The 22,237-nt window shown below is 41.2% G+C and overlaps 1 protein-coding gene across 2 annotated transcripts; it reads right to left on the minus strand.

Moving 5' to 3' along the window:
- Positions 1-1,681: 1,681 nt before the first annotated feature.
- On the minus strand, positions 1,682-21,737 carry efemp2a (EGF containing fibulin extracellular matrix protein 2a). Of its 2 annotated transcripts, XM_017707045.2 has the most exons (12): positions 21,488-21,737; positions 20,918-21,112; positions 12,257-12,568; positions 12,081-12,129; positions 10,850-11,062; positions 9,273-9,395; positions 7,589-7,705; positions 6,936-7,055; positions 5,934-6,053; positions 5,028-5,154; positions 4,270-4,465; positions 1,682-3,740 (listed from the first exon to the last, which is right to left on the minus strand). In XM_017707045.2, the coding sequence occupies exons 3-12, from the start codon at positions 12,350-12,352 to the stop codon at positions 3,579-3,581; spliced, it is 1,323 nt and encodes a 440-aa protein (XP_017562534.1). In that variant the 5' UTR covers positions 12,353-12,568; positions 20,918-21,112; positions 21,488-21,737; the 3' UTR covers positions 1,682-3,578. The 2 variants fall into 2 exon arrangements, with proteins under 2 accessions (XP_017562534.1, XP_017562533.1); XM_017707044.2 differs by lacking the exon at positions 21,488-21,737 and having other exon boundaries at positions 20,918-21,178.
- Between the last annotated feature and the right edge of the window lie 500 nt (positions 21,738-22,237).

A 22,237-nucleotide genomic window follows, 5' to 3' on the forward strand; every position in this document is an offset into this window, starting at 1 on the left:
AAATGGTTCATAGTAGATGAACTACACTAACTTAAATTTCTTTAATGCCCTTCATATACCTCTCCACTATTAAGGTATTGAAAAAAGGCAATGTGTTCATAACCAGTTCATGGAATAACTTTCTGTGAGGTAGCTTTTAAATGCATTAAACTCTTTAGACGTCTGGTTCCTATCACTAGCACTGTGAACAATTCTGACTCTAACAGAGCTTGTCACCTCAAACCACTTTGAATGTCTCTGTTTTCTTCTTCACTTAATAATGCAGAAATAATGAATCGCTCATATTGATGGGGGAAGATTGAATTGGTCATCCTTTAACGATTAGAACACACCCCCCTTCGTTAGTTTGCACTGGTCACATGCACGCACACTTGTCTTATGAGATTATCCCACTGTCCTACTGATTATCTCATTATCCCGCTGATTTCCAACTACAGTCATCCTATTATGATCTGGGCTCTTCCTGTCTCTTCGGCTCTGTGTCCGTAACAGCTGCCTGTTGCCAAGCAGGAAAGGATTCCCTGCTAGCAGAGTGGGATCCCCCATAAGGCATTATGCTGCTGAGGCTCCAGGGAATAGCTCTTCGCAGGCTCACTTGCTGCATCCGATCCAAAAAAAGTCTCCTAAGCTGCTTTGGCAGATTTTGCAAAAACAGCACTGAACAAATTACACTGGTGCACAAATGGTCTTTGCTTTAACTGTGCCAAGAATGCGGATCTAAAGATGAAATGAGGCTGAACCTCATGAGCACTTTGATATTAGATTGTTTGTTTGTTTATTTGCTTGCTTGTTTATTGTGCCTGGTTCTAAACAATAAGCCCCAGGCAGTGATGCTGAAGGCCTCAGCTGTGCTGTTACTGGTCAACAGGTTCCACATCAGAATTTCGATCTGTTGTCTAGTCAGACGACTCAGGAGGGAGAAGTTGGACAGATTCAGAGTAGCACATGCATAGAGTGAGTAGGCAGTAAGGGTCCAGCCTGCACCACCTGCTGCCAGTAGACGGCGATGGCGGGAAGGGCCCATAACTTCAGGGAACTCCAATTCCCAGAAGCCCTCGGCTGATTGGGTCCAACTCAACACACCTGCGGACTCCTCTTCTTATACCTCTACAGTGACCGGTATGGTACTTAGTGTTGGAAAAGAAGAAAAGCCAAAAAAAAGGGTATTGAGCTACAAATGGCTCCAAGAAATAGGAGCAAACAGTTCAAACAAAGTCTACCTTCCCTTCGTTCTTACAGAGGAGGTGTATTTCATTTTCTCTGTTTTATTTAACATTTCTAGTTCAGCTTTTGTTTGAGCATGCTGGTTTCAGCATTTCTTTTGTTTGAGGGTTTCCCACCTTTTCATTTCCCCTTCCTTGAGGTGTTTTACTCATTGTCACCTGTGTGTCCCAGTGGCGCAGCAGTAACTCCACAGATTGCCGACCAGTATAGTGGCAGTTTAAGTCTGGCTCCAGGTCACCTCAATCACAACATCCCAAACACACACTTCATTGCCCCAATAAATTAATTTAATCCTCTTTCTCACTGGTTTTCATTTCTGTACTTGGGTCCGCCTCCCCGACGTCCCACAACATAGGCAAAGTGCAGAGATAAAAAAGAACCAGGACCAGCGTCAGTGCTAAATTTAGATCCTGATGCAAATCAAGTCAAGGCACACACATACAGATCTGTAGCCAGATGTGTTTGGTATTATCATATTTATTACAATAATAATTCCAGGACATAAAAGTACAACACTGACAGCATGGTACAACAACTACAAAAAAAACAATGATAATAATAATAATAATAATAATAACATGAATATTAGTGATGGTTTTGACTTGGTAGAGGATGTAGAGATGTAGATGAGGACTGAGTGGTTTTTGAATTATGGCAGCGACTCCAAATGACTGAAGGAAAGTATGCAGAGGTGCATATAGTATTTGTGCTTTAACACTGCTACATATATCTGAAAAAGACGGGGGGAGGTGGAATGTAATGTAATTATGCTGGTCCATCACTACGGCAGAGGAACTAATCAGTGGAATGAGTTTGCACCAAGAGGCAGACACAGAATAAGATAACATCCTCAGGCAAAAGTAGCCATCTTCAAAATGAGCCTAGATGACATGAGAGGGATGAGAAAGGCCAGATGAAAGAAAACGAAAGCCTATATAGGTCGTACAGCAGATTCTGTAATCATAGTGCAGCTGCTATCTTCGCTATTTCTATAACACAACACAATATAGTAGCATCATGTGTTGTGTGAATACATCTGCAAAACATAGTGCCTGTCTTCAAGACTTTGTGATGTAGTAGTTGTGTAGTTTTGTTCAATTTCTCAGGAGACTGCTTGGCAGACCAGGAAACTTAAAGGAATACTCCAGAATTTTTGAACCTAGTCTCTATCTGCTGTATCTGTAGCACATGCTTGATTACCAGTGACAATAACTTTTAACACTTTTCTGTTTTTAGTAAAATAACTGAAAACCTGTTGACTTGAATCATACCATTGATGGAAGCCAATGGGCAGGTGCTGGCTGAAGTACATGGAAAAGTGGAGATGTGCCTAGATGGGAATTGTGGGCAGACATCCAATATTTTCATGTAGATATCTGTTGCTACATAAGCTGTATAGAGTACAGTGTAGAAACTAGGACTAAAAAGTGGGAAAACTACCTGAATTAGCATGATAGTGAAATAAAACATTTATTTCTGTACAATCTGCAGTAAAATTAATTAATAAAAAAAACACATTTTAGGACAGCACCCCAGAGTCACCTGAAGACCTAAAGCATTTGCTCTTCTGGAGTAGAATTAAAGCTGCACTGAATAAGATTTTTGGTTAAAATTTAAAGAAGTAGCATTACTGAGTCAGGAGAAAGACACCAAAATATGTTGCACGTATGGTGCTGCGAGTCACTCGGTACATTCTGAAATTTAGTAATTTAAATATCAGAGGTGTCAGGTTGGATTTCGCAGGACCATGTCATATGTCTTTAGTAATTAATGTCAATGTGTTTAGGTTAATAGCTGAAAGTTTAGATCGCAAATGCAAAATCAGCATTATGCTGTGGAAGATGACAGCAGTAGATAATTCACTCACATCCTCAGAAGACACATCCTTCACCTTGTTTTGAGTTCTCTTTGAATACTTTCCGTGCACTCACAGTCATGAGATTCATCCAGTCATGGAAGCACAATCGATATTACAAAATGTTCATCTGGATGTTGTGTGAAATCACACATCACATATAGCTCCAAATCCCCAAAACTCATTTAGGCTTCAAATACTTTGTCAAAAATGTGTTTGAAATTTATGTTTTTGATTCTGAAATCATTGTGCATCCCTATGGAAAAGTGTCAAAGTTACTGTCTAAGATAATTGTCTGTATGGTATTGATGTTCAAGATAGGTTAGGTTGAAAAAACACTGGAGTATTTAATCATGCCAATATCTCCAACTTAACTCCCCTTGCCTTTACTTGATATGTAAGTTGTCCTTGTGTCCACACCTCTACCACTTTTTCATTTGCTAGCCATTCACCCCCAACCCCCCACCCCTTCCTCTGTGGCTTTAAATGGAATCCTCTCTTAGAAAGCATAAGGCCCCACATAGACTGTCAAGCGAAGAGCAGAACTGGTCTGATAGCTCATGAGGGGATTGACCGAAACCATCTCCAAGTCCAAAACATACTCTTTGGGTCCATTCACGGCACGGGCTAGCACCAGCATGGCACTGATGTTGTTGATTTGCTGAGGGAAGAGACCACAGGGTGTGCTTAGAACACGGCATTATTGAGAAATGATTAATGGGAAATAATGGCTTGTTATGAGTGAGGTGTAATCTCTACTCCTCTGGTCATAATGGATTTTGTGAAAGGCTGCACTAAGGCTGTAATTCTTCTGTGCTGGCACATGCACTCTACTCCACACACTTACAGCTCCAGCTTGGCACACACACTAACCTACAATATATCAGCAATCTTGCCTTGAAGTGCCCCCCTTCTGCTCAGGCTATTAATAGCTTTAAGCTGAAAAGCTAGCACCAAAATACGACTGCATTGTCCTCAAACACTGGCTTTCTTCCACTGTTAACAGGGCTTTTTCTTCTCCAGGCCCCTTATCCTATCAGATTTTGGCTGCTGGACTTGTTTAAATGTCTGAAATTGCCATATTGCAGGACATAATCTGATCCAAAATCCACAATCTAATGGGGCAATCTTTGGAAATCCAACAGCAGTGGAGAGTTAAGATCAGTAAAAATGGATAATTCAAATCTCACCCTTATGTAGAAGTCTCCATTGTCATCTCCTGAGCGGATGCGGAAGGTGTTGTAGGCTCCGGGATAGACGCTGGTGGCCTGGATCTGGAAGATGTCGGAGGGGACGGAGCGCTCCGAGGTGATGCTCATGTAACGATGCACAATAGAGAATGGCAAGTCCCGACAGCCAGGTTTGGTAACAGGACACACGCAACGACTGCAAAGACACGAGAAAGTTACAGCAAAGTGTTTTATAACTTAAAAATAGTTCAAAAGAGCACAATTTTCCTAAACAAGCAGAAAGCTGAACGGAATTGATATGCCTCATGGAATCCTGTGATGATTACAACATGGCCTTGCTTACGTCTTCATTTGTTAGAAGCAATCTAATTCAGTCATACTGTTCTTCTCATCTACTGCTTCAAGATGTTCCATGTCTAATGATGATTTAAGCCACGAACATACCAAATTACAATTGAATGTGCACCGTATGCCAGACAAATTAACTTAAAATGTTGGATGCCCTCCATTTACCTCCAGACATTTCTTCAAAACGTAAACCTGCCTGGACCACCTGTTATCAATTTCAGACTTTGCGGAAATATGCTGATTATATTGAAGCGTGCTCAAAGGCAGGGGTTGAGGAAAAACAAATAGTGCAATTTCAGAAATCATCCAAGGTATGCCATGAACAGATGCGCCTGACATGCATAGATTAACAGAAGAGGCCCAGGAGAGAGTGAGTAAGTGCGTGTGCATGTGTGCGTTTGCTCGCTCACTTGTCCGACACTTGAACATAGGGCTCCTGACAGCGGTTCGTGTCGACACACTGATGTCCGCCATGAATGTTCACACAGGTCTGGCCGTCAGCGCACTGGTGTGTGCCCGTCTCACACTCATTTATATCTGCATTCAGGAAACAGCAATGGAGTCAAATGACAAGTTGAGTGACTGTATTTCAGGAGCGTTTCTTTTAAAGCAACATGGCAAAAAATTGAATTGGAACAATTTCCTCTTCTCTTAAATGTAATCCATCAGTCAAGACATGATTGTTGTCTGAGGTTTACTTCTTAAGTTTTGTACTGGAGTTACGATACCAATGTAGCTCTCAATTTGTAACCCTAATGACTTTGTACTGTACAGAAATTACATTCTATAAATGTATCAGCATCAGCAGACATGTCCATCAAAATGACAGGATATCACCATCAGCACACAGTTCTCACATCATTGCAATCCTACTTGCTTATCACCACTGTGGAAAAAAAATCTCAAATGTTCAGACATTCTTTGATTTTAATGTAAGTTAATGTAAAGTAATTTAGGAGCACTTTATTGGACCATTCATCATGCAAGTTTCAAACAAAGGGAAAGCGAAAAGGGAAGTAGTTGTGCTTAAATTATGCAGAAAAATCGAAAATTAGATTTTTTTTTTTGAACAGCCATTTTACATGTTTCTGGCTTTGTATAACAATAAAATGAAATGGACAAAAGTAAAATATGGGCTCCAAGACCTTATGCTTGTAGATTTAGCAAAACTAAAGAAGTAAACTTCAGATACCAAACATGTCTAAGCTGATCAGCTATATTTGGCTTAAATGGACATTAGTAGAAAAATAGAATTTCAAAGTATTCCTTCAAAGGAAGACAGGAATGAAAGGGACAAGAGGAGAGGTAGAGGTGACCTTGGCAGAGGCGAGTCCCAAGTAGCTGGTAGCCCTCTGGACAGATGCAGGAGAACTTGCCAGGCTCGTTGACACATTGATACTGGCAAAGATAACTGGAGTAACTGCATTCATCTATGTCTACAGGCAGAGAGTAGGGAGAGAAAGAGAGAGAGAGAGAGAGACTGAGTAAGGCTCCATTCACAATATAAGCCTTATTGTGCCATTCAATTTTTGCCCAGATCCAATCTTTCTACCTAAATGATTTGTGACTCATATTGGGCAATAGTGTAAACACACCTCTGCCCAGAAAACACATGCATGTATTTTATCATCAATTTAGCCACTGCTGTGATATGTGTACATGCAGTAAACAAAGTAAAAGAATGGATGTTAAAAAAATACAATAACACCAGATACATGTCCAACCTAAACAACAAATAAAAATGGTTCAAATCTGATTTCAAAAGACCTAATTTTTGTGTTTACACAGCTCAGTAAATAATCTTTGTCTGATTCATACTGTAAACATAATGTGAAATCTGGGCTAATGAGTAAACAGCAACTAATTGGTAAAATTTTTCAGCTTACCCCAAAGAAAATGCCCTTCTTTTAACTAGAGATGGTACAAACCGATACTGGGTACCGGTATTGAGCTAAAATATATAAAAAAAGTATAAAGTAAAAAAGGGCTGGATCGGATATTGAAGGGGAAAAAAAGCGTGAAAGCATGAATCCAATCCTGTAACAAATCAGGCCTGAAATAGCACATTGTGTGATGTGATGTCGTTTAGGCTGTTTATTTCTTACTGTGGGGTAGTAGTGTGTTTGAATAGTTTGAGCATGAAAGCCTGTTTTTATTTGTTTTTCTTAAGTGTTTCAAAACTTGTAAAGTTTAGGTTTTAAAGATGTTTAAAATATTGGATCAATATCTGTATAAGACGATGCTCAAGGTTTCAATATCGGTATTGGCATGGGAAAGGAACAAATGATATAATGCCATCTCTAGTGCCAGCTACTCACCTTTGCAGGCAAATCCGTCAGGCCCCAGCTCATAACCTTGCTCGCAGCGGCAGAGAAAAGTGCCGTAAGTGTTATAACACCTCTGACTGCAGGGGGCGCCCATGTTACACTCATCCACATCTGAATCCAAAGAACACATTTTCTTGAGAATAATGCAGTCATAGTGCATCCAGAAAATGCTAAGACATCACTGACTAAGTTATACACAGTACCTCAGTGGTCACATGCTGTTCATATGGCCCAGCATGAGTGTAATTATGCTACTGAGCACAGGAATAGCTCACCATAGTTCTCCTCTCATTGTGTCTTCTCTAAATGCTTTAACAATGCAGATAAACCAGTAGTGGAGAAGATTTCACCCCCGTATTTTGGAATACCACAGTAACTACTCCCTTAAGCCTCTGCAGTGTCCCTTATTCGCCTAATTGGAGGTGTTGCAGCAGTTTGTTTTGACTTTGGCCCTCGTTCAGAGAAGCTGAAGTGTAGGATGACATTGTGCAACAGTGTGTGGGCTTGGCTTTTCGAATGATTGTATGTGCACAGTATGAGTGTGTGGAGAGTTGGGTGGGGAAGGGTGGGGGGGTGCCGGTCTATGACTCAGGGTACGGTGTTACTGGCTATGTGCGGGGGTGGCTGCGCGTGGGCACACTCACCAATGCAAGAGCGATTGTTGCCAGCCAGCTGGAAGCCAGGCTCGCACTGGCAGGAGAAAGAGCCTGGAACATTAACGCAGCGGTGCTGGCAATACCGGTACCGACACTCATCAATGTCTGACAACAGAAAGCAAAGCGAGGAGTTCACATGAAGGATGAGTACAGTGCATTCCTTTATCCTTCATCAGCATGGACAGGATCACTGTTGAATCATTTTTTTCATTTGCCTCTTTCAGTTTGGTCAAAATGTCAGACTAAGTTTAAGGGCAGAGTCTCCTAGATCTGGTCCTAAGCATTTCAATGTTTTCCTCTATATAATTCACCCACAGCAACCTAGGAAGGATTTGTAATTATATAATTAGTTAGTTAATTAGTGTGTTATTGCAGAGACAACTTTATATATGCAGTGAAAGAGGTAATCCTGCACCAGGACTGGAAGGCTTATGTGCTAATGACATAGATCAGTGGTTACCAACTCTTGTCCGAGAGATCTATCAGTCACTTCAACTCTGGTTTTAATAAGCCCTCATCCACTTGGCCTCAGCACTTCCCCTCAGAGGAATCCCGATGCCATATTAAAGGCTGTTCCCTTAAGTTTAATAGCTCAAGTAAAGTTTATTCTTTATAATCAAAGAGGCAAAAATCAAGTGAACACCACTGTCTACCTGAGCTTGTCAAGGAAGTATTGTGACCTGACAGAGTTTTCACTTTCGAACCCTATAAAAATGTAATAGCAGTAAAATACTATAAAATGCTTAATATTTCAAAACTGTGACATTCTATTTGTTGGGCTCTAGGTTACAAACTATTCCTTCTGTCATACATGGCTGCTGTTATAATTTCAGCACTTTACTCTGGTAGCTTGCTATTTAGAAAGCTAAAGGCTTTATGCTGCATGTTTTAAACTAAAGCTTATAGCCAGAACAATTATTCAGCTTCTCAAAAAACATGTTTTGCATTACAAAGTTTGCACATTTAGCTTATTATCGCAATAGGCCTAAAGTAGTCAAGGTTTGTTCATCAAAATCCATTCCTCTCTCCCCCTTCTCTGCTTGGAGTGGCCACTTGTGTAATGTGGGTATGACATGCTTCCGAGTGGTGAGTCAAAGTTTTTTTTAAAGGGCATGCTAAAAAAAAGCACTGAAACGAGGAACTACCGTCCTGCAAAGTCTAGTTCCAAGCACAATCTGCCACATCTGCTTCAGCTAATGAGTTTCTTCAGAAGTCCTTGATGTGCTAGATCAGATGTATTGGTGTTAAGGGGGTGGGATGCATCATGTTAGATGCAGGTTGGAGCTAAATTCTGCAGCAAGATTGACCTCCAGGACCAGGATTTGTGATCACTGCTAGATTGGTTAAATATAATGGTTCCCATCACCTTGTCCTGGAGTATCTCTGCCCTGTGTTCCTTGCTCTAACACACTTACTCTCACATTCTTGAGTTTATGTTGTCATGCTAGAGCAGGAAATATACTCAAATGTGCATGGGTACTCCAGCACCAGGCTTGAGAACCATTGGTGAAAAATAATCATCATTAAGGATTCCATTTACTCACATTCTATGAACATTCATCCATTCATCAACATTTATCGTATATACTCAGACTGAAATAGGACTCTGTATGGAAGTAAGTTCTTTTGAATGACGTTCAGTATTAAAGCTAAGAGAATAAGTGTGTTTCACCAATGCATTCTGTTCCCACTTTGCGGTATCCACCCGGGCACTGGCAGGTGAAAGAGCCCTCTGTGTTGATGCAATCCTGGCTGGGTTGGCAGTCGTGCTCATCACGTTCACATTCATCCACATCTGTATGTGTGTGAGAGTTAACAAGACATCAGGAAAACAAACCACTTTTTTTACTGGTTATAATATGTGAAAAACAGAGGTGTAAAAATGCATCAGTGCATTGTGAGACATCAATCTGAAGATGGCAATTCAATTTATAGTTCTGAAATTCTGAAATGTCACGCTTTGCTAAGTTACAGTTGTTATTTCCAGCAACCTTTCTGCCCAGGCTACCTGCAAGCACACATAGCTAGCACACTGTTAGCACCCATAGCACTGGACATTATCCAACTTTAATGAAACAATACAAACAATAATGTACAAGAACATTTAGGTTTATAATACTCAGAACGTTTTTAATCTCAAACACACTACAGTTCTGTTTTATTTGGCTAATTTATTGAGCTAACTATCAGCAGCAGAGTTAAGAAAACCTAATGTAATTAATTGAAGCCCACTGCAGGTTTGTTGCGATGAGTTTTGTCTGGGTTTTTCCTACTTGACTGATGAAGTAGGGCTTTAGAGATGGCTGTGATTGGCTGATAGGCATGTCAGTCATTATTTTGCAACTGGTCAACTGCATTGATCTAGAGTGTTGTAATGCATTATAGCCAATTAAAATAATAGTCAATAATGTATGCACTCACACATTACTTAGACAAAATAAAGTCACACTTGTTTATTAGTGTATTTTCAAAGATATTGCTGAATTGTACCAAAATAGTAAAATCAAAGTGTGTTGTAATTTGAGTTTATGATGCAGTGAATCATAATCGAATTGTCATGTCAGAGGTTTACACCCCAGAAGAGACAACACTTTATTTGCTGTGCTGTAATTTTGTTATTACATGAGAGCAAGCAGTGTTACATGGTAAACAACTTAAAGAATTGGAATACATGAACAACTAGCTGAGTGAGCTTCTCAGTAGTGCAACTGTGGTGTGTGTTAATGAGCTCTTGACTGCTGATAGCAGCTGGGAGACGTTAGCCTTTAAATCCCCTCAACCTCCTGCAGAACAGCCCCCTGCCAACCCCCAGCAACACTCCCACGATCGTGGCCGAAAACTAGCCGGCCCCTGCCCCACATACCACCTGTTTGTATCTGAATCATCCAGGCACCCATAAACCCCTCAATAAACACTCTCTCACGCACATAACCCAAAAGCCTGGGTTAAAATTTCCCGTCTTTTCTTAAATCCAGCTATGGATGCAAACGCCCCCACAGTGCCTTTACTCAGCAGTTCCTCAACACAGTGCTTTCATAACAGCCAACACCCCCCCCAACCCACACACACACACACACACACACACACACACACACACACACACACACACACACACACACACACACAAACACTCACTCAGTCACTTACAGCCATCTGCCACCTGTTCACTAACACCCACAACCAGTAGTCGCTGGACCCCCCCCCAACCCCCACCCCCGCAAAACCACACTCCCACGCCTACGCACTCACCCACGCAGCTGTCCCCCTGCGGCTCATAGCCGGCAGGGCAGGGATTGTATGGCTCGCTGGGCTGATTGTCCAGGCCAGGGGGGATTTGGTTTGGTGGGTCATGGGCTGGGATGACTGAGGCCGAGCGAGGCAGGCACAGGTAACCACCGTAATGATTGAAGCACTTCATCTCACCCTTACATGCTTCTGGGATGGTTTCACATTCATTTATGTCTGAGGAGGAGTGGGAAATCATTTGTAATGCAAACTGCTTTTGGCTCATTTAATAGAAATACAAATGTTGTTTATGTTGTTTGATGTACTAAATAAACATTGTTATAGTTTCAAAACGTACCATTCACTCTATAGTCCATATATAATATATACAGTCCATGTTTGGTAACTAATCTGCAAAAAACATTGAACTCACCACCATTGTGAGGTCACAAGGGGAACTATGATTAAAGGGCTCATATCCTGCATTATTCTTGTATTTTTTTTCCTTATAATGGTTCACTTATAATGTTTGTAGTTTTGTGTGTGATAATTCATTTTTACATGTCCATTTTCAAACTTCTTTTACTCTTAGAATTAACAGGCTTTTTTTGTTACTGTGACTGGTATTTGTAAATGGGCTCTTGTCCAGTGTTGTGCCACATTCAAAAAACATTCCGGGTTAAAACACTCTTTATAACCTCTTTGTGAATGGATGGAGCTAAACTGCCAAAGCTGAATAGTTGCATATATGTAAATGTGATGCTTTGTGTGATATCAGAACAGTGAATTCAAAACTTGAAAAGGCCTTTTGGCAGGGGTTTCAATATGCACTGGATGGACTGGGGAGTGAACATATGTTTTGGAATATTTAATAATGTGTGCACATAGTTTTCCATGATATGGCCCCTTTAATTGTTGTGCCATTCCTGGCTGTCAAAAAAAGAAAATGTGTCATTGCAGCCTTCCAAAGGATCCAGTACTGGACAAAGTTTCTAACATCCCTGATGTGTTCAGGCTAAGATTAACCTGCGCTGCTTTCACAGGGAGGTACTATTGAAACAGTGCAGAATGGAAAAGTGGCCATGTAGAAGACAATTCTGATGGTTTTGGGTACATAAAACCACACTGGTATGGTAGCTTGTAAATTGGTAAAAGGGAATAATAAAATATATGACAAATGTAGAATATAAGCCCTTTAAGGTGCTCATTGAGAAGTTCAAAAAGGTAGGGACAAGGAAGGATGAACATATTTTACCTTTGCAGTGTTGAGTCTGTGGATCCCAGTGATAGCCATCTGTGCACTCCTGCAGAAGAACGTTTAGGCAGAGATATGGTGTATGAATACAAATGCTTTCTTACTGTATGATTGTAGACATACGGATGAGAGAGACAGACAGACAGAAAGTGGGAAACTGTATCCTCCCTCCTTACCGTGTAGGTGTCACTTTCTGTGGGTGGCTGTGAAATAGCATGGTGGAGGAACATCGAAACACACACACAAAAAAACAAAACACACATGGAGCGCATCCTCGCACACAGACACTTTCACCTGGCTCTTTTGGAGCTCAGAGAAAACTCACACAAGGAGGGTGTTGGTCACACACACAAAAAAAACAACAAGCGTCAACGTACATACACACACATACACACACACACGGAGACGCTGGCACACGCTGCGGGGCCTCAGGTAGAACTGAAAGCAGCTGCTGGCTTTAACAAGGGTCTAAAATCACACTATGGGCCCTGCAAGAGAGAGGAAAAGAGAAAGATAGGAGAATCTTAGTGACACATTTTAATTCTTTACCAGATGTAAGCTTCTTATCACCCACAGTTAGAGTAGATTGTCAATGTCAGCATGTTCTGTGTTTAAGGGCCAATAGCGTGCTTTTTACCTCTGATATTTGTGTGGTTTTATTTACCAGAAGGTAATTTCTACATGACCACTTCACAACCTCTCTTTATCCCTTAGAATTAAACAGGCTGTTTGTGTTACTGCACCTTTAAAAGTCGTATATGTAAATGAGCTCTCTGCCATATGCAAAAAGCAATCTAGGTTGAAATGCTCTTTATAACTTAAGTGTGAACCAGCGGTGCTAAACCGCTATGGGCTGAATTAGTGGGTATATATGCTAAGGTAGTGGTTTGCATGACTTTGTATATGTAAATGACCTGTGTTCTGATTGGCTTCCCTGTATTGTGCCTTATTCAGAAAGCAGTCTGGGCTGAAACACTCGTTATAACTTCAACGAGGATAGGTGGGGCTGAAACGTTCTACATTGAATATTTAAATATATTGGTCAGTTGTGACATCATGAAAACGATACATTCAAAACAGACTGTTTTTGCAGCTTAGTTTCCATATATGGACTGTCCAAACAGGGGAGTCAACAGTTTGTTTTGAAAGACTGTTTACATACTACTTAAAACTCAGTTTTCCAAAAAAATAGGCCCTGTAACTCAGCATACACTCAGCTTTAGTGCACTGTTTTATGTGTGTTTTTCATACTGGTTTTCATACCTGCTTGATCTCCAGTTTTGTAAGTTTTGGACTGTTTTACTAATACATAGACACTCAGTATGTTGAAAAGGATCAGTTTACATAGGTTTCAGCTGAGAATTAACATTTTGATTGGAGCTGTAACACAAGGCCACTGTATGTGTATGGTAACCTGACCCCCCCTGGTGGCAGAACTGGAACTGCAAACAATTAGCCTTACACTTTAGTGACAATTGGATAAGATCATAGTGGATTACATTTTACAGAAACCATACTCAATAAAACCTGCCTAGACTGTAGGTCTGCATGCTTTTTGTTCCATCTGTCATTTTTCTACATGGAAAAGGTTAGAGAAACAGCAGAAAAGCCTGCGTGAAAGGCCTCTTTTAGGCAGTGCTTCATTTAATGTTCTTGGTGAGAGAGAACTGAGATTTGTAAGTAGTGCCCTTAGCTTGAATAAGTCCTGTCTTTCAGGTCTCTCAGCTGAAGAATAAATAGAAAACCAGCCAAACGCAACACTTATAAAACATTTTTGACTCTGGACTGCGTAGCACAAAGCTGCTAGCCGGGTTGCGCTGTGCAGAAAATAGCCATGGAGAAAGATTATAACCACTGTCCTCCCTGAAAACACACACGTACACAAAGGCTAACACTATGTGCACATCATACAGAAAGCAGGAGTTATCTCAACTCCAAAAATACACATATGTGCAGACATTTGCTCTGCGAGCCTGCAGGCCAAACCTCAGAGGTAGTGTGGAGAGCTCTGCGCGTCCATTTGTATTGTCATGTTGACTCAAAGTGACAAACATCAAGCCGCAGGGCGACGTGCATATCCACACACACATTCTGCTTCTGTTACATCAGCGTCCAAATGTAACTGTGCTTTTTGGCTGAAACAACAAGGGGATGTTCATCATGGCTTACAGTACACACAGGAAAATGCAAGGCAGCCTCAAGTACAAACATACTCCAATATCATTAAAAGGATGAATGCACTAAGAAATAAGCCTTTTGACTTAATAGCTCTGTTCCTCTGACAGAATTATAGTATTTTGGCCATCAAGCTGGATGTCTCTGACATAAAAACCTCTGCACAGTTACAAAAGAATCTCTACTTTTTTGTAACTCAAATGAAAGCCTCTGATGACTGGACAAATAGCATTAAAAGGATAAATGCACAATGAATTAAGGTTTTTGACTTAATTGCTGTGTTCCACTGACTGACTTGCATTCTGTTTGTGACCTTAAAACCTGTTCTGAGGGCCTGCAATGTAAGTACACTATATTGCCAAAAGTATTCACTTGTCTGCCTTCACATTCATATGAAAATTAGTGAAATCCCATTCTTAATCCATAGGGTTTAATATGATGTCGGCCCACCTTTTGCAGCTATCAACTGTTCTGGGAAGGCTTTCCACAAGGAATTTCTGACCATTCTTCCAGAGCCGCATTTGTATGGTCAGACACTGATGTTGGACGCGAAGGCCTGGCTCCCAGTCTCCGCTCTAATTAATTCCAAAGGTGTTCTGTCAGGTTGAGGTCAGGACTCTGTCGCTCATCCATATCTATCCATCTATGCTTGTTGTAACAGGAAGGGGCCATCCCCGAAATGTTCCCACAAAGTTGGAAGCATGAAATTGTCCAAGATCTCTTGGTCTGCTGAAGCATTAAGAGTTCCTTTCACTGGAACTAAGGGGCTGAGCCCAAGTCCTGAAAACAACCCCACACCATAATCCCCCCTCCACCAAATTTTATACTTGGCACAATTCAGTCAGACAAGTACTGTTCTCTTGGCAACTGCCAAACCTAGACTCGTCCATCGGATGGAGAAGCATGATTCATCACTCCAGAGAACACGTCTCCACTGCTCTAGAGTCCAGTGGCTTTACACCACTGCATTTGACGCTTTGCAATACACTTGGTGATGTAAGGCTTGGATGCAGCTGCTTGGCCATGGAAACCCATTCCATTAAGCTCTCTAAGCTGTTCATTAGCTAATCTGAAGGCCACGTGAAGTTTGGAGGTCTGTAGCAAATGACTCTCCAGAAAGTTCTGCTGACCCCGCTCTGTCATTTTACTTAGCCTACCACTTCTTAGCTGACTTGCTGTCATTCCCAATTGCTTCCACTTTGTTATAAAACCACTGTCAGTTGACTATAGAATATTTAGCAGCGAGGATATATCACAATTGGACTTGTTGCACAGGTGGCATCCTATCACGGTACCCTGCTGGAATTCTCTGAGCTCCTGAGAGCGAACCATTCTTTCACAAATGTTTGTAGAAGCAGTCTGCATGCCTAACTGCTTGGTTTTATACACCTGTGACCATGGAAGTGATTGGAACACCTGAATTCAATGATTTGGATGGGTGAGTGAATACTTTTGGAAATATAGTGTAACATCAAAAGTCATCCAGAAATACAGACTTTTAAACACATTCATAAAGATGGAAAAATGCATACAGTATGTTGATCATTGAGCCACTGATCATTTGGCTTTGCTCCCTCTGACTTGGAGACATACTGTAAAGTCATAGAAGCACATAGCTATGCAATCTCCATACACAAATACTGGTAGTAAAATCGGTTGTACTGTAGAGCTCATTGATTTTAAGGTGGCACTGTCATAGGATGGCAGCTTTATAAAATTTGTGAAATTTCTGCCTTGCCAGATCTGTCGTGGGAACTAAGTGCTATTATTCTGAAAATAAAGCATCTAGGAGCAACAGCAGCTGAATCAGAACCAGAATCAGAAACTCATAGAGGGGGTTGCTGAGTGCTGAAGCACATAACACATAAAAATCTGCTATCCTCTGTTGCATCACTTACTGCAGAGTTCCAAACTGCCTTTGAAGGAACATCAGCACAAGAACTGTGCATTGGGAACTTCATGAAGTGGGTTTCCATGGCTAAGCAGCATAAGCCTAATATCTCAATGTGCAATACCAGTGGTGTAAAGCACACAAGCAGTGGAACACTGGAACAGTGGAAACCTACACTGGAATAATGAATTACAGTTCACTATCTGGCTATTTGATATAAAAATCTGGGCTTTGTAGATGCTGGGAGAATGCTGCTAACTAGAGTGCATGGTGCCCACAGTAAAGTTTCATTGAGGAGGGATAATGGACTGGGGCTATTTTTCAGGGTTTGGAATAGGCTACTTAGTTCTAGTGAAGGGTAATATTAATGCCGCAGTATACATAAGGACATTTTAGACAATTATTTTCCTACAGCTTTGTGGCAACAGTTTGGAGAAGACCCTTTCCTGTTCCAGCATGACTGTGCCCCTGTGCACAAAGTGAGGTCCATAAAGACATAAACAAATGCTATCTTGGATTAAAAAGGTTCAAAACTATCACTGGGGTAGTGCCCTCAAGGGTACATCTCAGTAACTTCAGTCAGGGAACATAATTGTACTATAATCCACTGAACTTATATTTTCTAAGATGTATTGATATTCATACACCCTGTCTCGACTCCAGGCTTTTTATTTTATTGTTTTTTATTTTATTGTTTTAAAACATTACGTTATGAAAAGGCACAAATACATATACTTCACCTTGAAAAAACTTAATTAAGGTCTACAACTGGATCTTTAAAACATTGTTGTAACTTTGAGGGTACATTTACACTGCTTGTACCTTGACAAATGAGAAATGCACCTTTATTTCTAACAGTATAGTGGCACCGCAGTAGGTGAGTAGGCATGTTTGCAACAGATATAGCAGATTCTTCATTTTGGCCGTAGTGCCTCATGAAATATCTTAAAGTAAACAGTAAAAGCATTAGTTGAGTATTCTGCAACTTTATAAAAGGTCTCTATGTCAGAGGGAGCAATGTCAAAATACAGTGATCAAGTGCTCAGCTGTCAAAATACTAGTATCTTATTTGCACATGGTTTGTAAAGGACATGCCCCAGTCTGCCCTCATATCAGATGTTATCAGATTTGACCATACATGACTTTGATAAAGAGAAAAGCCAGTTGTTTTACTGTGTGCAGTGAACAATCACAATTCCAGATGAATGTTTTATGGCTGTTTTGATGAATCAAGGTATTCATCTAATTGAACAAAATTATTTTTTTTTGTCATGCAGCCTAATTTACAAGCATGTCACATTATTAGTTGTCCACTGAATTTGTAATACATTTAGGCTATAACCAAATCACAGTATGTATGAATGTAATCACAAAACCACTTGGTTAACATTTCACACAGCCTAATTTTCTCAGAGCTCAAATGAAAGTCTGTGACTCTGATGACTAGACTGCTGTTCCCACATGCCAGTTGCCAAGTGTCCCCACTGTGGCCTTATTCACAGGAATCTGCGCTGAGTGTTTACTCTCTCCCTTATTCACTCTCATAGCTTCTCAGGCCAGACTGGCCACTGTGGCAGACACATGACTCGGGAAAGCCCAAAATCAACCACCGTTGCAAACTCAAGGCCAGGGCAGGTCTGCGCCGGACACTAGGCCAGAGTATGGGCAGTGTGGAGACGAGGCTAATTTAGGCGGCCATGGTGCTCCAAGTGGCGGCTGGCTTTCTGGAATGCCAGTGGTGAGGATGTGGGCGCCGCTCTCTGGACAGGTCATCTGGACTATAGCTGTGTTTCCCAGAGTATCGCATTCCCGGGAAACCCCCTCAGAGTTCACCAGACAGGGCAACTGAGTCCACCTAGAGTGGACTCAGACCAAGGCCTTCTGTCTTTATACACCACCAATTCAAAAGTTTGGAATAAGCTGTAATATTAGTACTTGTTGTTTATTCAACATTATAAATACAATTAAATAAAATCTAAAAATGTAATTTGTTTTGTAGTATTACGGAGCACAGCATTGTATCCCTGAGCCCCATCACTTTGTGAAAATTCATGATTTTGATATCTTTTAGTGTTTTCGTCCATCAGAATTCTCTCAATACTGTACCCAGCATATACTGTGCAAATATGTCAAATAGCCATTGCCAAGTCCCCACAGGTATAAAGAAACCCACTGCTGTATCAGTGATGTTGAGGCTAATAAATATAGACATGATTCAGCTTCCTAGCAGTACGGTTAGCTTTCTGCATTAGCCAGCTAGCGGGAGACAAACACAAAAAAGGTATTTAAAACAGCCTGCCCTCATGTCCACTTGCCCCAAAGCAGCAGTAGTTTCTCAAAAGTTCCTTCCACCTACAAGATACATCATTAGAAGGAGGTAAACCAGAAAATCTAATTCAGTTATTTTGCCACCACTGTATGAGGCGTATTGGCAACAGATGTAGCAGTGGTTACGTTTTTAATTTGGCCAGAGTGCTCCTTTACATGTCATGAAAAATAGACAAGAAAAGGTATTTTTGGACTTTTAGCACCCCCCACGACCCTGACGGAGAAGCAGCTTAGAAAATGGATGGATGGATGGATGGATGGATTAAACAATTGAAGTTTTGTTGGGAATAACATGAAGTTATTTGATGAATATGATAAATAATACATTATAAATATGATAAAAAATTAAGTTATCTGCCTTGAGAGTTGGCCACTTGGTTTTAAATATTTGGTTCGCAACATTCTGGATATTACTTTTATTATAATATTATTCTTGATGTTATACAGCTTTCTGAGTTATAGGGAATCACATGGAATGTAGGATTATATTCTGACACATCTAAAGCTTTAGATCTTAACAAAATAAAGTTTTAGATACAAAATATTTTAAACAAAGCATTAAACAGCAGCGTGTGTTCTCGATGTCAGTGGCTCTTATTTCATCATAAAATTTTCTTTTGTAATATTATCTATGACTGGTGGAATATGGCAGATGACAGTGAAATTGCAATGTATTCATTTGAAATGCAGTCAGCATCATAACGGTGCAGCCACTTTTTGTTCCACTCTCATCATCTGCTCTCCACTTGATGAGTTTACTGCCACCAATCAGATGGGTCATAAAATCCTGCCCTCATGGTAACACTGTGGATGGACCACACACATAAAGACACAAATGCTTCCCACCTCTCACTCCGACTCGCAAGCACAGACACACCAACAAGTGATGTGCTCATGCTCTGTTCAGTTCTGCTCAGCTAGGCATGAAGCTGACATTCTGTCAGGGTGGTCAAAACATCTCTGCTCTGGCCAAGCTGGACTACATAGCCCCTCAAACACGTGCCTGCCATCGCAACACCACTGACCGCTGACCAGTGTAAACTAAAGTGGTCTGTTTATATTTTACCACACTGAGATCCAGCACTCAGCAACATGGGTGCAGTTGGCCTTGCCTTTTCACATAAACATATGCATGCACAGGAGGATATTTCTTCAACACTGTATATATGTTGTAGTGTTTTAAGAGTTATTTTGTAGCTTTTTAAAAACATTTTTTGCATAATTAAATGATAAAGACATTTGGACTGGTCTGATTCAAAAGTTTACATATTAGAGATACATACTAATTCAGAACTGTTCACAGTTACCTCTATGAAACTAATATATTATTGAAGTATTTGAAGTACGGATCCACATACAGTCTCCTCGATTTGGAGACATGAACTATTGCACAGGTTTATCACATTAGGTATGAATAACATGGTTAGATCTTGTAGCGCCATTGAGCCTGCAGACATGACAAGCCAGCATGCTTCTTTGCCATTGACTGAATGCTCAACTTAGCACCAAGCCATATAAAATAATTTAGCCAAATGTCAGTAATTACAAAAAATATACAAACAAAAAAGACTAAACTTCAGTCTGTATAGAAGTGGCCTGTGTTCGTATAGTGGGCCACTGTTCTCAGCTGTGATGTAATGCTGGGCATTTAATTGTGTGTGCTTTTCTCTGCCTGTTATGGCACCTGTGTTCCTCAGCGGGCCAAAGGGTTTCTTTTTCTTTCTAACAGCACTAATCACCAAAAGTAGCTTTCAGGTGCTAAAATGTTTTTTAAAAAAGGATTAATATGTTAAAAAAAAAACAGAAGACAATCATAAATCACTGGAACCAGGCATTTTAAAAAAAACCTAAGCTTTTATAAAAGTTGCCCGATGTTGCTGTAGTGGGGTCGGAGAGGAAGTGAATGACATTTAAACTAGTTGTGAAATAGTAGCTGGAACCGAGGCTGGAAAGTTTTGCAATAGTATAGTGTACATGAAGCATGATGTGTAACAGCATCCTGATGGTTGAGTAACAGTCACTGAAGGAATAAACTCATGCCTGCCTGGGCCCTCTCGGGGGGGGGACTGACTGTATGAGATGGTATTGCGTGAAGGTTGCACAGTAAGGGTATTCTGGGTCATTCGAGCGCTTTGTGGCTGGACTGAAGTAGCACCAAGGCGCTGAGGCTGTGCACGTTTGGAGGGGTGCAACAGAGCAGCGTGACGTACGGAACCCTTCAAAGAGCCTGAGTAAACTGCCCTTAGTCTATCTCTCTCTCTCTCTCTCACTCTCGCCACTCTCTGTCTTCTCCTTGCAGCCTTCACTTCATTCTGTTGCTCTTGCCTGATGGTCTCCTCATTCTAACAGGCTACATAGATACAAATGAGTCAGAACATTGTATCCAACACTGTTTTATCTTCCTCCCTTTTCAAATGTGAAATCCAAAGCATGCTATACTCACTGGTCACTTCTTAGGTACTTTTTCTTCCTTCCTTTTTGCCTTGGATTCCTCTGGAGTGTGTGTCTCTTTCTCTCTCTCTCTCTCTTCCTCGGCACTCCTCTTCTCTTCCGGTGGAAGCTTCTCTCACTTTTTTCTCTGTCTCTCAGTTAAGTGGCCCCTTTTTCTTCTTCTTCTTCCTTGTTCTGCCTCTTCAGCCTGAGTGAGTGGAGTGTGGAGACGGACAGCTGGAGTATGAATGTATTCAGAGGAGGGCGAGACGGAAGAGAGGGACAGCCCATTTCGACCCCCCCTCTAGGCCCCCTGCGCTGCTGTCCGCGCCCCTAGACACCCCTCCGAACACCCCCCACACCCTCTCCTCACCCCCCAGGATGAAAATTCCTGGTCTGTGGCCCAAATTCCAAAATTCCAAATCTGTCCGGTTTGCCGGCAGAACAACAGTGCACAGAGTCACACAGTCACACACACACACGCACACATTCAACCAGCCCCCCACCCCTTCCTCACACACCACCACCAGAAGACCCCATCTATACACTCTTACCCACACACACACACAAAGCTGCAACGCACCTGGTTTCATTTAAACTCGCCCCCCCACAGCTTGCAACGTTCTCTCCATTTTTGCTTCATCTCACCCATCTTTTTCACTCCCGGCCACAGCCAGATATTTATATCCTGGGAGAGAACCTGGTGGAATGCAGACAAAAAGTAGCACAAGAAGGAACGAGAGGGAGAGAAAGAAGGAGAATGAGAAAAATAGAGTGAGAGAGAGGGCGAGAGAGAGTTAAAGAGGGAGGGAAAGATGCACGTCTGCTTGGAAAAGTTGTCCTCCTCCTCCCCCTCCCCTGCCCAAATATTTAAACTGGAGGTCCTCACTGGATGATATAAAGACAGAAATGTTTAGATGTGAGGCGGTGCAAAGAGTGACACTGATTACACCTTTATTTCATTAACTCTACTACAGTGCGTTAGTTCGATCCCAGCTTTCACACTGAATCAATTTCCTCCTTCAGAGCGGTGACACAGTAACAGTGCAGGGTTTTGTTCTCAAGCATTTTTGCCTCACAAGATGTAAAACAATAAAACTGCTTGTGTACGTTTATGAAATATACACAAGCATAATTATAGTTTTGAGGTACTTAATCCTCAACAAGATGCAAAACCTTTTAAATGGTGCTCCATTCCAGAATTTCTCAACACCATTTCAGAAAGCATATTCATTTAATAGGCCGTGTCGGAGGTCTGTAACAAGTCTGTAATCGTCAGAACACCCGCAGACCATCTGTACCTCCCATGAAGTAGTGACAAATTGTGCCCCCC

The sequence above is a fragment of the Pygocentrus nattereri genome, chromosome 8 (genome assembly GCF_015220715.1).
Source record: "Pygocentrus nattereri isolate fPygNat1 chromosome 8, fPygNat1.pri, whole genome shotgun sequence".
Lineage (NCBI taxonomy): Eukaryota > Metazoa > Chordata > Actinopteri > Characiformes > Serrasalmidae > Pygocentrus > Pygocentrus nattereri.

What these genes read in the sequence shown, in the direction of transcription:
- efemp2a (XM_017707045.2), bottom strand. Translation starts at nt 12,352, where the DNA reads ATGCGCTCCATGTGTGTTTTGTTTTTTTGTGTGTGTGTTTCGATGTTC. An exon ending in CAGAAAGTGACACCTACACG is followed by an intron (nt 12,130 to 12,256) that starts GTAAGGAGGGAG and finishes GTTCTTCTGCAG; the next exon opens with GAGTGCACAGATGGCTATCA. An exon ending in TATGTTCAAGTGTCGGACAA is followed by an intron (nt 4,466 to 5,027) that starts GTGAGCGAGCAA and finishes GTGTCTTTGCAG; the next exon opens with TCGTTGCGTGTGTCCTGTTA.